The sequence below is a fragment of the Myiozetetes cayanensis genome, unplaced genomic scaffold (assembly GCF_022539395.1).
Source record: "Myiozetetes cayanensis isolate MyiCay16 unplaced genomic scaffold, myiCay2020 scf7, whole genome shotgun sequence".
Classification (NCBI taxonomy): Eukaryota; Metazoa; Chordata; class Aves; order Passeriformes; family Tyrannidae; genus Myiozetetes; species Myiozetetes cayanensis.
In genome coordinates this window covers 47,602,575-47,619,687 of record NW_026087964.1, presented here as the reverse complement: position 1 = coordinate 47,619,687, position 17,113 = coordinate 47,602,575, and the positions used below count along the sequence as shown (strand labels likewise).

Sequence of the window (17,113 nt, the reverse complement as noted above, 5' to 3'; positions counted from 1 at the left end):
GCTGTTGACCAGCACCCCCAGGTCCTTTCCTGCTGGGCAGCTTTCCAGCCACTCTGCCCCCAGCCTGCAGCACGGCATGGGGTTGTTGTTACCCAAGAGCAGGATCCAGCACTTGGCCGCATTGAACCTCATCCCTTTGTCCTTGGCCCAGCAGTCCAGCCTGACCAGATCCCTCTGCAGAGCCCTCCTATCCTCCAGCAGACTGACACCCAACCAGATAGGTGTCATCTGTGAATCTCCTGAGGGTATACTCAATCCCCTCATCAAGACCATCAATAATGATATTGAACAGGACTGGGCCCAATACTGAGCCCTGGGGGACACCACTAGTGACTAGAGTGCTTACCTGAAGATTTTGTTTAGATGCCAGTACTGCAGCATGAACTAAAATGATAAAAAAAGGTGCTCACATGGGAATCGCTGATGTTTCTGAATGTGTAGGTCCAGTGAAGTTTTTAAGAAGTCCAAAACAGAGACAAGCCACCTTTTTGTAAGTAAGAGAGGAAAAGCTCATTCAAAAGACAAATTTATTTGAATACTGAGAATCCATACCTCCTTCTTAATCCAAGCCATGCAGACACAGCAATTTGATAAAGACTTGGTCATATTAGAGAGATACTTAAAAGAGAACCCCATAAAATTATCTTGTGTGAGCTTCTGATAGTATTTTGAAAATGCTACCTGGGACAACCTTGGTCCCCTCATTTATTAAAATATTCCCTACTACACATTAAAAATGTTTAAAAATGCAACTGGCTTTCTATGATTTGTAGGCATCATGCTCAGTGATGAATTTTACTTGGTTCTCTGTCACCTTATGAATAAAAGCTATGCAAAAGCATCTGTGAGATGGCTCCTGTATTGCTATTCATGGGAATTTAGTCTCCTGTCCCAATGACAGCTTTTCTATACATGGAACAAACCAGTACTGAAGGAAAATGTATACTGTGCATGAAGGATAACACTGTAACTAAACACTGCATTTTAATATTATTTCTAAAAATGGGGAGAAATGCAATACTCAAACCTAATTCCTGCCAGACTGAGAAGTCTTACAATTATCCTGGAGAAGTATGCATTACCATCTATTACTGATATTTTATTTCAAGTATTAAACCGATCTCATCTCAACACACAGGTTTTACCTCATTTCCAATTCTCTCTCTGTCCCACTCCGGGAGGGTGTGAGCCAGTGTCTGCATGGTGCTTATTTGATGGCTGAGGCCAAACCACAACAAATAGCCTACTTCTTGCCTATATTTATTCCATTACATTACATGTACGTTATAGCTTCACGAATTTGTATATTACCTGTTTCTTTAAAAAGAAAATGTCTCCTTATACTATTATACTTTCCTTCTGCTTTCTTTGACAGAGCTACAAGAGGGAATAACAACTTCTTAAGGAATGAATGAAATTTATGGAACACACAACCTTAAAAAAAATGTTCCTGCCCTCTCATTTTAATCTTTTTACAGCATTCATTACAAAATTATATTGAAAATTTTTACAATTTAAAGTTGTCTCTGCTATGTATTTAAATGCATCTGTTGCATTTTAGTGCTGTAATGTTCTACCTTTTCTTGGAAACTTACTAAAGAATCAAGACTGTTTTTAAAAAAGTAAAAAATTCCAATTTAGACTTGTTATACCTAAACAGGGAACTTGTAGGGAAATGTTGATCCGATGTGAACACTGACCTCGCTTGTGACTCACGATGCTCCATAAATAGAACATGTACTGATGTTATATTTCAGCAGATGCAAATCATCTCCCTTTCTCATTGCGCTATGTCAAAGAGTCATGCCAAGATTTTTCACTTTTTGCAGGACTTTCCTGCTTGCCCTTTTAAAGGAAAAAGTCAAGAACCCATGCTCGTGCTATCTTTAATTCTAGATTAAATAAAAGGTAATGACTAAATAAAGAGCAAAGAGTGGGTAACTAAAAAAGTTGAGGGATTTTTAGCCAGGCTGTTCAAATACAGTTTTGGGTTTTTTCTGAAGAAAGGTCATCTGAAAAGATTCAAGTACTCCACCCTCTTTAATTTCAACCATGAGAAAATTAATTCTGAACTTTCCAGCAGATTCCTTCAACAAAACCAGTGAAGATAATGACATTTCTGAATCAAAAAACCTTCAGACTTGAGGTAAAAAGTAACAATCAAGAGAGAAACACCACTTGGAATATTAAAAGAATGTTTGCAGGTCATATTTAGAGCAGCTTAATCTTTATATTATCATAGCATCCTTTTGCACATTACTGCATATTTCAAAGTGTGCAACTATTTGATCTGTTCAATACTGAGTAGCATTTTTCCACCAGTATAAACATATCGTTTCCTTCTTTGAAAATGCCAACTGCAATAGATAGTCAAATGAAATGTAGCACTTTTAAACTACTGGGATGTCTGTGTTGCCACAGGACACAGCCACTGCATTATTCCAGTTTGCTGAGGTACCGATAGCAATCTAACCGACCTCACACAGCTCAGTGTCTACTGTCCATTTACTTCTACTTCTCACCTGCAGCAGAAGAGGCTGCAGGGCAGGCACAGCCCATAGTATTATTGCAGGCAGCTTTGCTAGACCGTCTCTTCACTGATTTCACTGTTCTGATATTTGACAAGTGTGTTATATATCCATTTTCCTATTAACTACAATATCACCTGCAAGCTCAGAGACTCATTTGTGAACGGGGAGGCCGAAGTACCTGTTAAAGCCTTTTGAACAATTTTCTTCTATTAAGAAGACACAGGAGTACCAGTATGTACTTTGATAGTTTGTTTTCATTAGTATAATTACAATACATTCTGGACAGTTACAAAATCTGGGGAACTGCATTTTCTCCATAAATTTCTATTGCATATTTCAAACATTTGGATGCCTTTGCATTACTTCTGCACCCTTTTACTACACTCTTAGAGAGGACATCCAGTACAGCAACCATTTTTTTGTTGTTGTTGTTTCAACCACTTTAGGTTCTGCTTTGTGCCTCAGGCTATGATGTCCACCTTGAATGCTGGTTTAGCTGCTTAGTTAAAAGCCTGCAGCCAGTCTCATATTATACCAATTCAATAGAAGGCATTTCCGCTGTGACAGTTTAGAAAAGGGATATATGCAAAATGATTTCTGGGTCACTTAGAGCAAGCACATTTAGCGTATCTGCAAAGTCATATCCTGCTCTAGATCAGAAGGAATTGCAATGAAGTCAATCAAAGTATTTAAACTTCCAGTTTTGGAGGAAAATCTGGCTCCACATAAACTGATAGCATTGTTCAAAGATACCAGTTTTTCTCAAACAAAAAACAGTGCCCATATTACGAGCTATCTGGCATTCTCAAATACAAGAAACATTCCCCTGCATAACACTGTTAAAATGTAAAAAACATCAGCTACTGAACCTAAAAACGTTTTCAACACACTTTGATAAACTTTAAGTACATTGTACTCAGCCGCTTCAGAACACCTCTTTGCATCAGCAGGTGTGGCAACGTATAGTTTCCACTTACAGGCCACTGAGTTACATGATCTTGTGTGCAGGAGCCAAAGGTAGGTTTGCTCATTTTTAGGAAGCCAGTCCAGCAACATTCTGGTCCCAAAAAATGCATTCCCTGTCTCTTCTGCCTTGGGACCAGTGACAGAGCTGTGGCCGTAGGAACACACTGCAAAGCAGCAAAGCATTTAAATAGTTGGCAAAAAGGTTGAAAGGCACATACCTTGTCCTTAGCAAAATTTCCCTGTTCCACTTGCAGTGCCCATTGAGAAATTAGTGTTGGGACCTAGCTTGAAATAAAAATGCAGTAAGAAAATGGAAGCCTGCCAGGAAAAAAAAACAACAGGTTGCCTTTTTCTAATATAGTTTTAAGATTTTACTATTGCATGTTTTTCTCTGCCTTTCCAGTGAAAATTAAGGAAGCTATGGATGCATGTTAACCATACGTATGGATTTACTACTACTGGAATAGCAAATGGTAGAGCAGCTGTAAACTGTTGCAAGTACTAAAAGCAGTGTTTACAATGGTCTGTACAGCATTTGCAAATATTTGCTTTGAAAAGAGATTAGTGTCGTTCTGAAGTTTTCTCAGCATTGCTTAGAAATGCTAAAAAACTACAACAGCTAAACTGCTACTCTACACCAGATCAATATACCCCAACAGATATTTAGGAATATATGCCATTATATTTAAAAATACCAAGTTCCTCTAAGCTGGCAAACCTAGAAGATGTTACATAGAGATAAAATATTAAAAATTATTGTTTCAACTCCACACACTTGACATCTGAATAGGAGTGATGTAATCATACTATTTATTCCATCAGTGAGACAAAATGTAGTATGGAACTAAATTTCTGAGATTTTTAAATAGAAAGTCATTTAACTCGTATATACACAAAGTGTTCTTTCCACAGATATTTACATGGCAAATATGTTAGAGGAGAACCACTATGACTAAGTCTCTACAAGTACAGTATCCTTTCTGAGCTATTCTCTCTGCTGAAAGAATTCACAGAAGCTTTGAAGTAAAATCTAGACAATTAAAGTTACCTATATTTCACAGTAGGTAAAGAAGCCATTAAATAATATTTCAGCATAAGGTTTCTGGAAACAGCTACACAGTAGAGTTTTACATCCACCCTTCTTTTCCAGCAGCATTCATGGTGAAACTAAATCTCTTCTTAATTTACAAGAGAGAGAACAGCATACATAAAGATGTATTGTACAACTGTAGCTCATCCTCCTCGATAGAGGCTGGTCAGCCGTTCTAGTTCTTTGCAGTTCTCCATGGACATGGACTCTGCCTTCTTTCGGAGACGGTCATCTCGATATACTTTTGCTGCATAAAGTAAGTCTGTTTCTTCAAGGGAAAAAAGAGAAAAGATTTTTTTGGTCAAAAACTGGACACTTGGCACATGACATATTCCTTCTTAGAGTTGTACAAAGCACCTCAGGTTTAATCCCTGCCCTTTTTTCTTTCTGTCTATTCTAACTTCTCTCAGACATCACCTGAACAGCAGTGCTACACTTTGCTGGATCTTTATAAGCATTGCATCTCTTTGAGCAGATAAAGCCATAACAGCCTTTCAGCTCCCTCACAGTTCATACAGCAGTATCTGATTAAATGAAAAACCCAAACCAAAAAACTCCAACAAGAACAAAGCAACAAAAAATCCCCTACAACTTCTGTCAGACCTCATTAAACAATAAAAATATAGGCAACACTCAGTGATCTTGTGTATTATTGACAGCTGTAACATCTTGTCTGTGCCCCAAAAAATCCATTTTGAATGTTAAGCTCTTTACTTCAACTGATAGTGCTTCAGTGATTCAGAGGTATTAATAATTAAGAACTCTCTGTATTATAGTGGCGTTCAGCAGCTTGACATTGCCAAGCATTTTAATTCTGTAAAATCTTTTTCATGACTTCAACTAAAAATGGATTAGCAAGGCATTCTTAAATGTCAATCAATCCTGGATAGATTTTTACTGTTAAGGAGATCCAACATAAACCATAAATCCATAAACCCACAAAATCAGCTGTTTTCTATCAATAGAGAAAATCCATTAGGGGCCTCTTACTCAAAATCAATTGGGGTAGTTTTCACAACTTGATAAATTACAAGTAGCAAACAACATGACAGTCACCACCTTCAGACTATTTTCGGTTTTTTTTTTTACTGGGGTCAGATGTCTCTGTAGCAATCACATTTTTCCCAGTAAATATGTATATACAGAAGCATGAGCCTCCTTGCATTGTCCAGGACTCAGATCATGCATAAAAAAGTAAGCACATCAAGAATAACTGCTGAAAAATGAGAAAGGTAATCTTTCTCCTTCTTTGCTCCTCAGGCCGAACTGCCTATCAGTGAAGCCTTTTCAAAGATATTTATACAGTAAATATATTACAGAAGACACAAATGTAACATGCCAGTAAATTTAAGTGTAATGATTAGGTCAATAAAAGCAAACTATCCTCCCAGACCTATACTCTGATGAAAAAATGTATAAATAATACATCCTCTTTTAATTGTGCTGGAATATATCTTGTCTTTAATTTCTTGTTAACAACCACCTCTTATTTTTGTAAACTACTTTTTACAGCTGGGAAAAACTGAGGGGCCATCTCAGCTGAAAGGCCTGGCAGCACTGGACTGCAGAGAGTAAAGCTGTGCAGGAACATGTGATTTCACATGATTTCACACAGAGAAGGGCATTCTATTTGCCTCTGGTCAGTTTACTGACAGCTCATGAATTAATTATTTTTCCAGTAAGCCATTACTGAAGTTTACCACCTGGAAAGTTTCAACACTGATATCTTTTTAGCAGCGCTGTTCTCACAGAGCATGAAAGGCTCATGAAATGGTCACAAAGAGCAGAATAACAGGTTAAAACTGATGCTGATTTGGAGATGGCTGATGCTATTCAGCACTCTTATGCCTCAAAAATGAATTTTAGGCTTCTGAAAGAAAATAGCTCATTGTATAATATGAGATTGGAGAAACAGATGGTAAACTGAAAACACCCTTGTTTTTAGGGTCTGATATAGCCATGGTACCAAGTCCAGGGAGAAAAATTATTCAGCACTGGCAAAAGATGAAGCACTGACTTAGAGCTCATGATATTTTACAGGATATGCTGCCTGTCCTTGGTTGCCTGGAAAAGCAGTATTTGTATGTACTGTGGTCTAAGGTAGATCAATTTTTTTCTCCCTCTGGAAACACCTATGTAAGCTTTCAGTTTATTTATTTACAGGAAAATGAGATATTGCCATGATGAAATAATGTGGAAGACATTAGAATTCTTAGAAATCGCTGTAAGTTAAGGACAAAAGCTTGTCATAATCAATTCAGCATAGTCTTTGATTTTCTGAGAAATGGTCAGATAATAAAGCAGCAGGTTGAAATTGCTGGTGATCTGCAGATGGTTGTTAGGTCACAGAGTAAAACTCAGAAATTAAGAGACACCGGGGACACCTCTAAAGTGAGAAATAGTAACGACCCTTACACCTGCTTTTGCACTGAGACATTTTAGTAATACAAGGATTTTCATTCTTGGCTAAGGTAATACATTTTTATAGTAATGCATGCTTTCATGAAATTACACATATTACCAAACTTACTTTGTTGTCTCTCCTTCCAACAGTTATTACGAATGTTGGATACATAATCCTCTTCCACACTCTTTTCCACTTTCTGTAATGACACTCCTTTGTATTCATTTCTGAAGTCTTTGTTGACATAGTAAATGACACCCAAGTTTTCTGTCTGCATTTTTATGACCTGCCCTGTACTTCTGCAAGAAAGGAGGCAGGGGGGAGAGAGAGACTAAATATTAATTTGATTTTTTTTTTTACACCCCAAAGAGACTTTTAAAAGATATTGCTATTACATAATAATACCAACATATTACTGAATTTGCCATTTCAAGACAAATAATGAAAGGAATGGCTGCATAATCTGCTAGGAAATAGAATTACTGTGTTCACCTGAACTACTTCTGCTTTAACACTTAACTCAAAAAACCCCACTTTTACTAAGACACTTGTTTCATACCTCTTTAGGCAAATGTAAGCTTTGGTAATAGAAAATTACATTCAAACTCAACAGAAGGGAAATCAGGTCACTATTCTGTAGCAACCCAGTATATACAGGCACCTCCATTCTGAAGTGTTCGCTGCCAGCCCTGATAAATCCATTCCCCTGCTGGCATTCTGCAGATTAAAAACCAAAGATTGGACGCAAACATTTTGGCAGAGAAGTGTTTCTAAGTGTCACAACAGCTTAGCTGCAGAAGGGAAAAACACCACAGTCCAGAAATAAAGAACTCTGAAAAACAGGAGAAAAGAAACCTTTCTGTTGTGGGGCTGAGAGCTCTGCAAGGAGCTAAGGACCTTTAAAACCACTGTGGTGAGTGGGCTAACTCTACTTAGCTAGCTGCAAGCTTGATTCAAGTTATTTATTTCTCACAAGGAAAAAAGGCTCATATATCTCACAGTACAAAACAGGTAAGTCTCCCTAGTGGAATTCTTCACAAGAAAATGAAGATAAACTACTTTGCTGTCACCTAAAATGAAGTAAAAGAATAGACAGTTTTCCCAGCCCTCATTTAGTTTAACACTTAAGTAAGGCTGAGAAAGTTGCTTTCAAGTACATCACTTGCTGCAAATAAAGAATGAGCCTCAACAGGTTTCAGTATTTGATTAAATGTGTTGGAGATGCAACCACCTTTGCAACATGCCATGTTGCATGGACGCACTGCCTTGTACTGGACCTCCTAAACTCCAGGTGTTGATGACCTCTGTTCTCCATTGTGTTCTCAGCATGTTCTTAGTACCTAAGTTTTAAGTTTTGTTCTGCTCTGTCTACACCTTCCCTCCTTTTCCTTACAGTGGGAAGTCAAGGACAAAATAATGATAGGCTCACTAAAATGTTTCTAAGTGTGAGAGGGTGATTACATCATCTTCCCCTCTGTTTTAAGGTAATGTAGTTTAGGCACTACTTACGATCTTGGGTATAAGGCGTAAGGAGGGTTAGATACCATCAGCTGGCTCAACAAGGAGACAAAGATCAACACAATAATAGGCATCAGCTGGATGACCATAGAGAAACCTCCCTAAGGAACAAAACACATGCAGATACTTCATAAATAAGCATCCAGTAAGCAGGTAAATTTGACAAGATTTAATGCTAAGTGTGACTTTCTGCTCTAAGCCTCAAAGACTGCTAGAAAAACTGTAACTGCAAGCACTGTGGTGTTATCTGAAATTTCAAATGCGTACACAGTATTCACAGAGTGCGAGAGTTCATGGGTTAGCATGTACCCACAAGCAACCACCAAATCATTGTATGCCATGATTTGGTCTCATCTATACAGTGATATATAATTATACAGGACTATAAGTAATTCATGTAGGTGAATACTGAGCCTTAAGTTCAATTCTTACCTCAGCTGAAATGCATTTTTAAATGCAGACAGGGGGTACTGGCCAGAATTAGTGGCATATTTAGGCTAATAATACCAGTCACCAGAAAGACAGCGACATTCAACAACAGGTTTACAAAATCTTCGCAAATTTGCAGGTCTATTTGCCAATCAAATAAATCTTCAGTAAGACTACCACTTGCTTAAGTTTTAAAATACGTAACTGGCAAGTACAAATCCTCCTCTACAGTACAGAGCCCCTGTACAATCACATCACTGAAAGTGACTACCAACAAATTTCACAATCCATAGTTTAAAGCCAATAGTGATTAAACATACATCACCCCTCTCTTCCTCCCTCTCATGTCCACTCTGACGGTGCTGATTTGGATGACTGTAGCCAGCACGCCCATTAGAAAATGAATGTACACTACCTGAGGAAAGAAATATCTGCATTTATATAATGGAAAAAAAATACTATTTAGAGGTCAGGACAGAAGTACTTAACATTACTGCACAATGGCACATAAAATAACATTAAGTATCTTACAATGTCAAAGTTATTTAAAATAAATATTTTAAGCTCTAAGATAGTAACCCCAAAGAACTGAACTGACATTTTTGGGATTTAGCAACCCTTGGGGGAAAAATAAACTGTGATACAGATTGAAAAGCTGAGGTTGGAGGAAGGTTGGAATAATTCTACTGTTTTATAATGTCAGAAACTCTAATGCCACCCTGGGCAGTACATACCAAAAATTTTACTGATGTACACAAATACCTGTTGGAAAGGCCCCTCCAAAAAACATGTTGAACAGATCCTCCGGAGTAATATCTGCCTCACAACCTTTATGGAAGTTGAATCTACCGTTGCTAGGGTGATTGCATGTTTGCTCTTCGCTCCCTGTAAAGTCATACTGCTTTCGTTTTTCTGGATTACTCAGTACAGCATATGCATTTCCGATTTCTGAAACAAGGAATAAAAGACAACTCCCGTAAATGAATGACAAAAGTTATTCCGGCACGAGAACTGCAATTTCAAAGTCAAAAAACAGGCAGCAAACGATGTCCTTTACTGTATTTTATAAAACAACTACTGTAGAACAAGGTCCAGAAGCATCTCTTCTGTTCTCAGAATAGTTTCCACAAAGTTTCCCACCAACGCTATTCAAAGGCCTTTTATCCTGTTGAAGGAGGAAGAAGGCAGGAGAGCTTTATTTCTTTTTCTAGGGAACACCTACACCTGTGGAAATGTTCTCTCACTGCAATTACAGAAAAAGCATCAAGCATTTCAGTGAAAGCTCTGAAGCTGGGTACTTGCAAAGTTCAGTCTGCCCTAGCAGCCTAGCTTTAAAAAAACCCCATAGGTTCCTTAGGTTTTCTTTGGTTTTATTTGATAAATGGTCAGTTCTTTGAATGTATCAAATCCATTGTCTCAATGAATTTGTCACAAGAGTGTGAGTGTATTTTTCTCAATGCTTCTGAAGATATTTTATGGATTAGATTAATTAACAGAGTTTTGTATGACACAACATGAAGAAGAGAACATATGTGCACAACAGGAACATGTGTGTTCCTAAGGCTGTCAGTATGACCTCAATGTTTGGAGTGCCTGGCCTGGATGCTTGTCCTCATTTATGCTAAGTTATCACAAATGAACAACTTTAATTCTGACAGTAGAAAGGAAAGAAATTGAGTTAGATGAACATGGAAAAAAATCAGCGAGAAACCCCACATATTCTGCTGACTTTACAACCATTTTTCTTGCTGTGCACAGACACACAGCTCTTGCAGACTGAAGGAAAATTTCTGTTGCCACTGGATGAGCCATCTTCACTCAGTCATATCTTCATTAAACCCTTTCTGCTTTCCTTTTTTCTCTCTCCTCCAGGCCTCTCCAACAAGAGGTTTCTTTTGCAGCCAACCAACCCAAGACACAGGGATTATGTTCTTTTCCGTGTTGAAAAGTCATCAGTCATCAAAGTTCATGAAAGGCGCAACATTACAACCTCAACACGGGCAAATAAGACTACAGCTTATAATTAATATTTTAAACATTATCCAATCTAAGGAAAAGTTAATGAGTTTTAGCTATGTGTCTTTTAAGATGCCCTTAGAAGAAAATCATTAGTAATTCCTTGAAGTGGAGAAAACCCAAAGAAATGAAGCCTGGTAATTTGCACTGAGATCATGATATACACTGACGCCAATTATTGCTCTGTTGCTCAGTACAAGGATAAAATTGGTAGTAAAAATTTAAATTTTCTCAAGAATTAAGAATCTGGGGAGACCAATCAGGTGACTGCACATAAAGTGAAGACACCATACTGCCACCATACTGTATGCCTATTTGTTTTTTGCTTTTCATTATCTGATCCTAATTAACAACAGATTTTATTCTAATATGATTTTCTTTAAAAAAAAGGACATAAAAAGCACTACTCAGAAGCTTCAAATAAAGATTTCTGATGACGTGTGAAAAAGAGGTTCCAAGAGAGTAACTTTTACACTTTTTAACTTAAGATCCAACCTCAGTGAGACTGCTCAATACAACAGAAGAGCAGTACTAAGTAGCTCAAGATATAAGTACCTTGCCCATCGTGAAACTCAATTCTGTTTTCTAATGGGATCTTTCCTTAAAATAAAGCATTATTATGAAATAAAAGCTATTATTATTAATTCCTTTGCTCAGATGGATGTCAGAAATTCATCAGACACCCTTACAGAAAAACTAAGCCATAAATTTACTCAGTCATACAAAAAGGTCATAATAATTTCAATGCAAGAAAATGCTAGTTTTCATTAAGTAACTTTTAGTCAACAAGATTCCCCTACAAAATTTTCTTTTCATTTATTTATCTAGTTAAGAACCAGAAAGAGAAATTAAGATGAAGAAATCAGACTTGTACAAAGTGCTAATGTTAAATAAAATATTAAATATAAAGAAACTGATTTTTAACATTTTAAAGACTATTTAAAATGCTATTAACAAGGAAGGACTTTTCTTCCTAGGGCCTGAGACAATTATTATAAGAATACTTTTTTTTAAGACAAAGACATCACATATCTGTATTAAATTAATCATTAGCAATCAACTTTCCTGTTAAGCTGTATCTACTTTTCATTTGGAATTGTTAATATATTATTATAATTACCTCTTAAAGTCTGTATCAGAAGTCTTGCTCAGGACTTTTTTTTTTCTTTTTTCCCCTCCCCAATTTAAGTGTTTTATCCGAATGATTTTTTCAAATGTCTGCATGTAAACCTCACACAAGAAAAAATAAAAAAGATGTACCACAATCAGACTGTTTATTTATGCATGACCATTTCCTATAGATTCACATTTTTCTTCATCTGAGATGAAGGAGTAGTTTTCCTTAAAAAGCTTTTCCTCAGCAATTTTCCTTATGCAGGGCTAAGATTGGCAGCCTTGGATAAGATCAAGTCAGACTAAATTTTACCTATAAAAATGGTCCAAGGCAACTGTTAATAAGGCTACGTTTGAACTCATGACTTTTTGTGTGGAAAATGTAGTAAAACTATACAAATACAAGGAATTTTAAGGAAAAGGTAACAGTGTGGCACATGATTCAGTAAAAACTGCATTTTGCTATCAAGAATTGCTTTGGTTTTTTTCAAGCCCCAGCATAGTAAAAATTCAAGGTAGAAGAATTCAATTGACTACATTAAGTAAACAACAGTAAAAAAGTGCAGTTGGGTTTCACAGATCAAGTATTTGTTCCCTGTACCTGAACGCTGCAGTCAGTCCTCTGAAACAGAACACTACTGCGAAGTCCACATTTATCTGTACTTCTAATACAATAAAGGTCAAATATTTTCTTGAATAAAAATGTCAGTTTAACATTAGCTACAAAACACATGGACAATTTTGTAAGGAGAAGTGAGCAGTGCAGATAAGTTTCTTTTAATTGTACAAAGTTTAATAATTAAAAAATAATTAAAAATGGTATTTTACTTTTAAAAGCCTCTGTTGCTCCAGGTGCATGGTTTTTGTCCGGGTGGAATTTCAAAGCAAGTTTTCTATAAGCCTTCTTTAGGTCTTCTTCACCTGCATCCTTTGCTACTCCAAGGACTTCATAGTAATTTTTACATTTCTTTATACTGCAAAAGAAAATGAAGTAAAAGGTTGCAAACAAAAAGACGTAAAAGTAGTATGTTAGAACACAGATGCAAATGAGGTTGCATTGCAACTGGTGCATTACATCTCTCACTTTCAATATAAAATATTTTGAAATATCCACTCTAGAAACAAAGAATGCCATTTTTCATAATAGAATCACTACTAAGCAAAATAAACTACTGTACTCAAAATTACCCACTATATAGATTTATTTTACCTATTCTGCTGTAGAACTACCACAGCTATAAGAAAGGATTTCATTTTGCAATTACTGTAGCACTTCCTCATCCCCAGTTATACTAATATTGGTGTTAATAATGCATGAAAAGAAGATTCTAAATTTTCCTTGCAGAGCTAGCAGGTAGGAAGGCCTGTTTCCACTGCAAACAGCAAACGCACTTCAGGACGCATATAAAACAAACCAAACAATACCTCCCTTTCTCCAAACAAAAGTCAAGTCATAACACCATTCAAGCATTCACTCTTCAGGGAAATAAGACATGTGAAAATACTTTTGCTGCTGGGAATGCACCTGGATCTTTAACAATCTTTCTGTAAGTGTTTATGTAAATTCAAAGGAACAATTATATATTCAGCTCATCCCATACATTCAAGTGTAGCTTTTATTTTAAAACTCTGAAAACTCAGAAATATTCTTCTTGTAGGCTGTCTCACCCAGACAGGAAAAGCAAAATCTGGAAATGATGTAATCATTTGGTATACTTTACAATCCTCAGAAGAAAGAAAGAGCAGTTGAAGGGGAAGAGAGAACACTGATTCTGTGTGGGTAGGAAGAACTGACCAAACCAATAAATACACCTTAAAAATCATACCAAGTTACTTGGGCAAGAATTCAGAAACCTAGAAAAATAAGGCTGAATTGTAACCTTGCACTGCAGAAATGAGGCGTGCTGACACTGGGTGCATACCATAAAAATAGGGGGCTAGTCTGAGCAAGAAACAGAAATCCATCCATAAATATTTTAAAAGCTTTATGTGAGTGTCTTCACATGGCTGTAACTGTATCTGTATTCTTTTAAGTACACAAATTTCTACATAAATATGGGTTTAATGTTGCCAAGACTATACACAGGGCAGCCAAGTGGAAAAAAAAGTGGCAAGCAAGCCTTTGGCATTCTCATGAAAGAAATATGGGTAGCCTGTAATTAAGGGAATAAGAGCATCAGAAGTACAACCACACCATCATGTGTGGTCCTTCCTAGTTCACAAATTGATCAAATCAAGTTTCATATGAGGGATCCTGTTTCCTGTGTTCAAATAATACAAGCTTTTATGGAAGTCTCGGTGTAATGCTCAAAAGAGCACTGAATTGAATGTTCACAGGCATCTGCCAACACAAACATCCTGTGAAATAAATATAGCTCATTATATTGAAGTAACATTTAATAAGCTCCAGTTAGGAAGCTGATTAACTAAAAAGAACACAGTGAATCCATCGAGAAGGAATGGAAAGAAAATACATTAAATTATACTCTGAGTACTGGTAACTTTTGTTTCATAATTTGTACAAACAGAAAAAAATGTGGCAGTGAACTCATCCCTTTATCCTTAGCCTCAGTACCTGGATGACTCATGAACTCTGTCACAAAGAACAGGTAGCTTTATTTAAACAGGCAGCAGTATCAAATTAAGCTTTTATTTAATGAAATTGCTATCTTGGCATCAAATCTAAGTTCCCTTCAGTAACTCAGTTTCTGAATTACTTATTTGTGGACCAGAACTTTGGCTGATATAAAATTACATAGCAAGTCAACAGGGCATCCTCAACAACTCTGTTTTGGAATTTGTCATGAAAGGAACAGACATGAAAAAATAAAATGGTGAACGCTTACTTATTTGCAGACCTGATATGCATTATTTCACAACTCTAGGACGCCAAGAGGAGAGATATGGAAAAAAACCCACCAACATGCTAACCTGTTCTTCTAACCTCCCAAAACTCACTTGAGAATTCCCTCCTATTCACAACCAGCGAAAGTTCCACAGTGGGCAACCCTCAAGGGAGAAGCAGGAATGGTATCAATCAGAAGATCAGCATGTGATCCACCAGCTTCAGACACCATGATCTGCTTAGAGCCAGTGCATCAAACCAGAGCTGCTCCCTGATGAGAAAGTGCAGGGAGAAACCTGCCCCGTGGGTCATATCCAAAGGAATAAGGCAATCACCTCCATAAAACAGCTATCCTGAACCTGGTCCACAAATGAGGTATTGTTATTATCAAGAAACAAGTGTCCAGCCAAGGTATATCACATTTCTATTTTCTTTCTGCAAGTCTTTCCTAGTGATTGCTTTGTTAAATGAAAAATTCTGCACACACAGATGTGGAACATGCATACCCACATAGCAATTTTGCAGAGTTTAGCATGACTTTGGATTAGGCAGATCAAACTTTAAGGATAAAAAATGTTAAATGACTGTACAAATGCACAAGGGCCAAAAACCGTATCTAAGCCTGGAATTCTCAGCAATGACCTTATGCTATGAAGCCCTTGCAATATTAGCCAACAGTTTTATACCACTGCTTGGCCACTTCAAAGCAAAAAGCATCTGGACTGCAAGAAGCTAGCACCTAGTTAATGCAGTTTCGTACTGGGAGGGAGTCAGTGACTTTGGTCAGGAGGTCCCAGACAGAGCACCATTCAGGGCAATCATTACAGGGTAACACCTCAGTCTTCCCCCCCTCAGCAAAGTCTATGAGAGCTTTGGACCAAAACTTGTACTGCAGCTGCTTTGTACTGGGGATGATGGGACAAGTAAAGATGATTAAAAGGTGTTTTCCAATTAAGCAAAGTTATTGATGTTTGTGATGCTCTCCTGAGAGGCAAAACTTTTAATGCATCCCAAACTCAACCTGGTAAGGCAGTTTATCACAGGACAAACTGTAGGGGATCACCAGGACAACTCATCAGATCCTCAGGTCACACATGTGCTGTGCAGTCATGAGGCTTCTCAAACACTGGAGCCCCACCAGGGCCTGGCATGCCCCATCCCTCCCTATCCTTAAACTGATGGGGATCATGGGCTTTGCACAGAGATTCGCAAAGTCTTCTTCCCCCAAACTCCACTATCCCAATGAAAAATGTCTCTCCATCTGCCGGAAGCTGTTGAAGGCCATGATCAATTTGATCCTTGTGCTTCAGCAGATGCAGACCTTTTTGGACATATTCCTCACCCTTTCTCTCTAGTAGGCTGACAACTAACAATGCTCAGTCAGCCAGAATCCCTCGTCTGCACCACTGAACTGTCCTGTGGAGATTTGTCACAGGAGGGCAGATGGCTGGTAGGATCCATCCCTTTCCCACTTCTCTCTTATTGCAGGGCACACATCAGCCAGCAGAGGCAGGCTACAATAAAGAGTAAAACCAGAGGAGGTTTTGGAAAAGCCCAGTCACTGATGTTACTACTGGATTTTAACTGCACCTGAAACCCCTGTCCTGCAACACTCTCAGCATGAACAACTAACTTCCTGAATACTGCATTTCAAATGGTTGTTTGTCTTGCTGCCCCTTAAGGCACTGTACTTTCTACTGCTAATTTTCTTGCACATGTAAACTCTACACAGATGTTTCTTTTCAAAAATCCAGCGTACACATCACTTGTTCATTGACTGGTCATTTTGCATTGAATGGTTGTTGTTATTTATTTATGGCTTACTGGAAGTCTGGTGTTTTTAAGCATACTTTGTTTGGGGGTTTTGTTTTTTGTGAAGTGCTTATCTTGTGCTTTTCATTCCTGGTTGGATCACTTCTGTATCTGAATGACTATAAAATTATTTCTGTTGTATAGCTAATTTCTGTCCTTGTTGAATTGTTAGTCCCCTACCAACACCTTGGCACTGTCCTTCTGGTTAACAGATTTGCTGGCTCTTTTAAGAGGGCACATTGCTGGATGTTCCTGAAACAATATCTGACTTTTAGAGAATAGATTTCTCAAACAGCATGAGAGCAAGCAATGGCCTACATATATACCCAGTCTGGTGACAGAGATAACTTGCCGTGATTCACAAAGCTCCGCTATCTGAGCACCTGCAG

General features: G+C 37.6%; 1 protein-coding gene across 2 annotated transcripts in view; it reads right to left on the bottom strand.

Moving 5' to 3' along the window:
- Positions 1 to 515: 515 nt before the first annotated feature.
- The window catches only part of DNAJB14 (DnaJ heat shock protein family (Hsp40) member B14), a 28,288-nt gene continuing 11,690 nt past the window's right edge, over positions 516 to 17,113 (bottom strand). For both annotated transcript variants that reach the window (XM_050337771.1, XM_050337772.1), the window contains exons 3-8: positions 12,896 to 13,041; positions 9,701 to 9,886; positions 9,259 to 9,353; positions 8,501 to 8,610; positions 7,118 to 7,290; positions 516 to 4,855 (exon numbers count right to left, since the gene is read on the bottom strand). In XM_050337771.1, the coding sequence (XP_050193728.1) occupies positions 4,731 to 4,855; positions 7,118 to 7,290; positions 8,501 to 8,610; positions 9,259 to 9,353; positions 9,701 to 9,886; positions 12,896 to 13,041 (835 nt within the window). In that variant the 3' untranslated portion in view covers positions 516 to 4,730. The remainder of the gene's footprint in view (positions 4,856 to 7,117; positions 7,291 to 8,500; positions 8,611 to 9,258; positions 9,354 to 9,700; positions 9,887 to 12,895; positions 13,042 to 17,113) is intronic.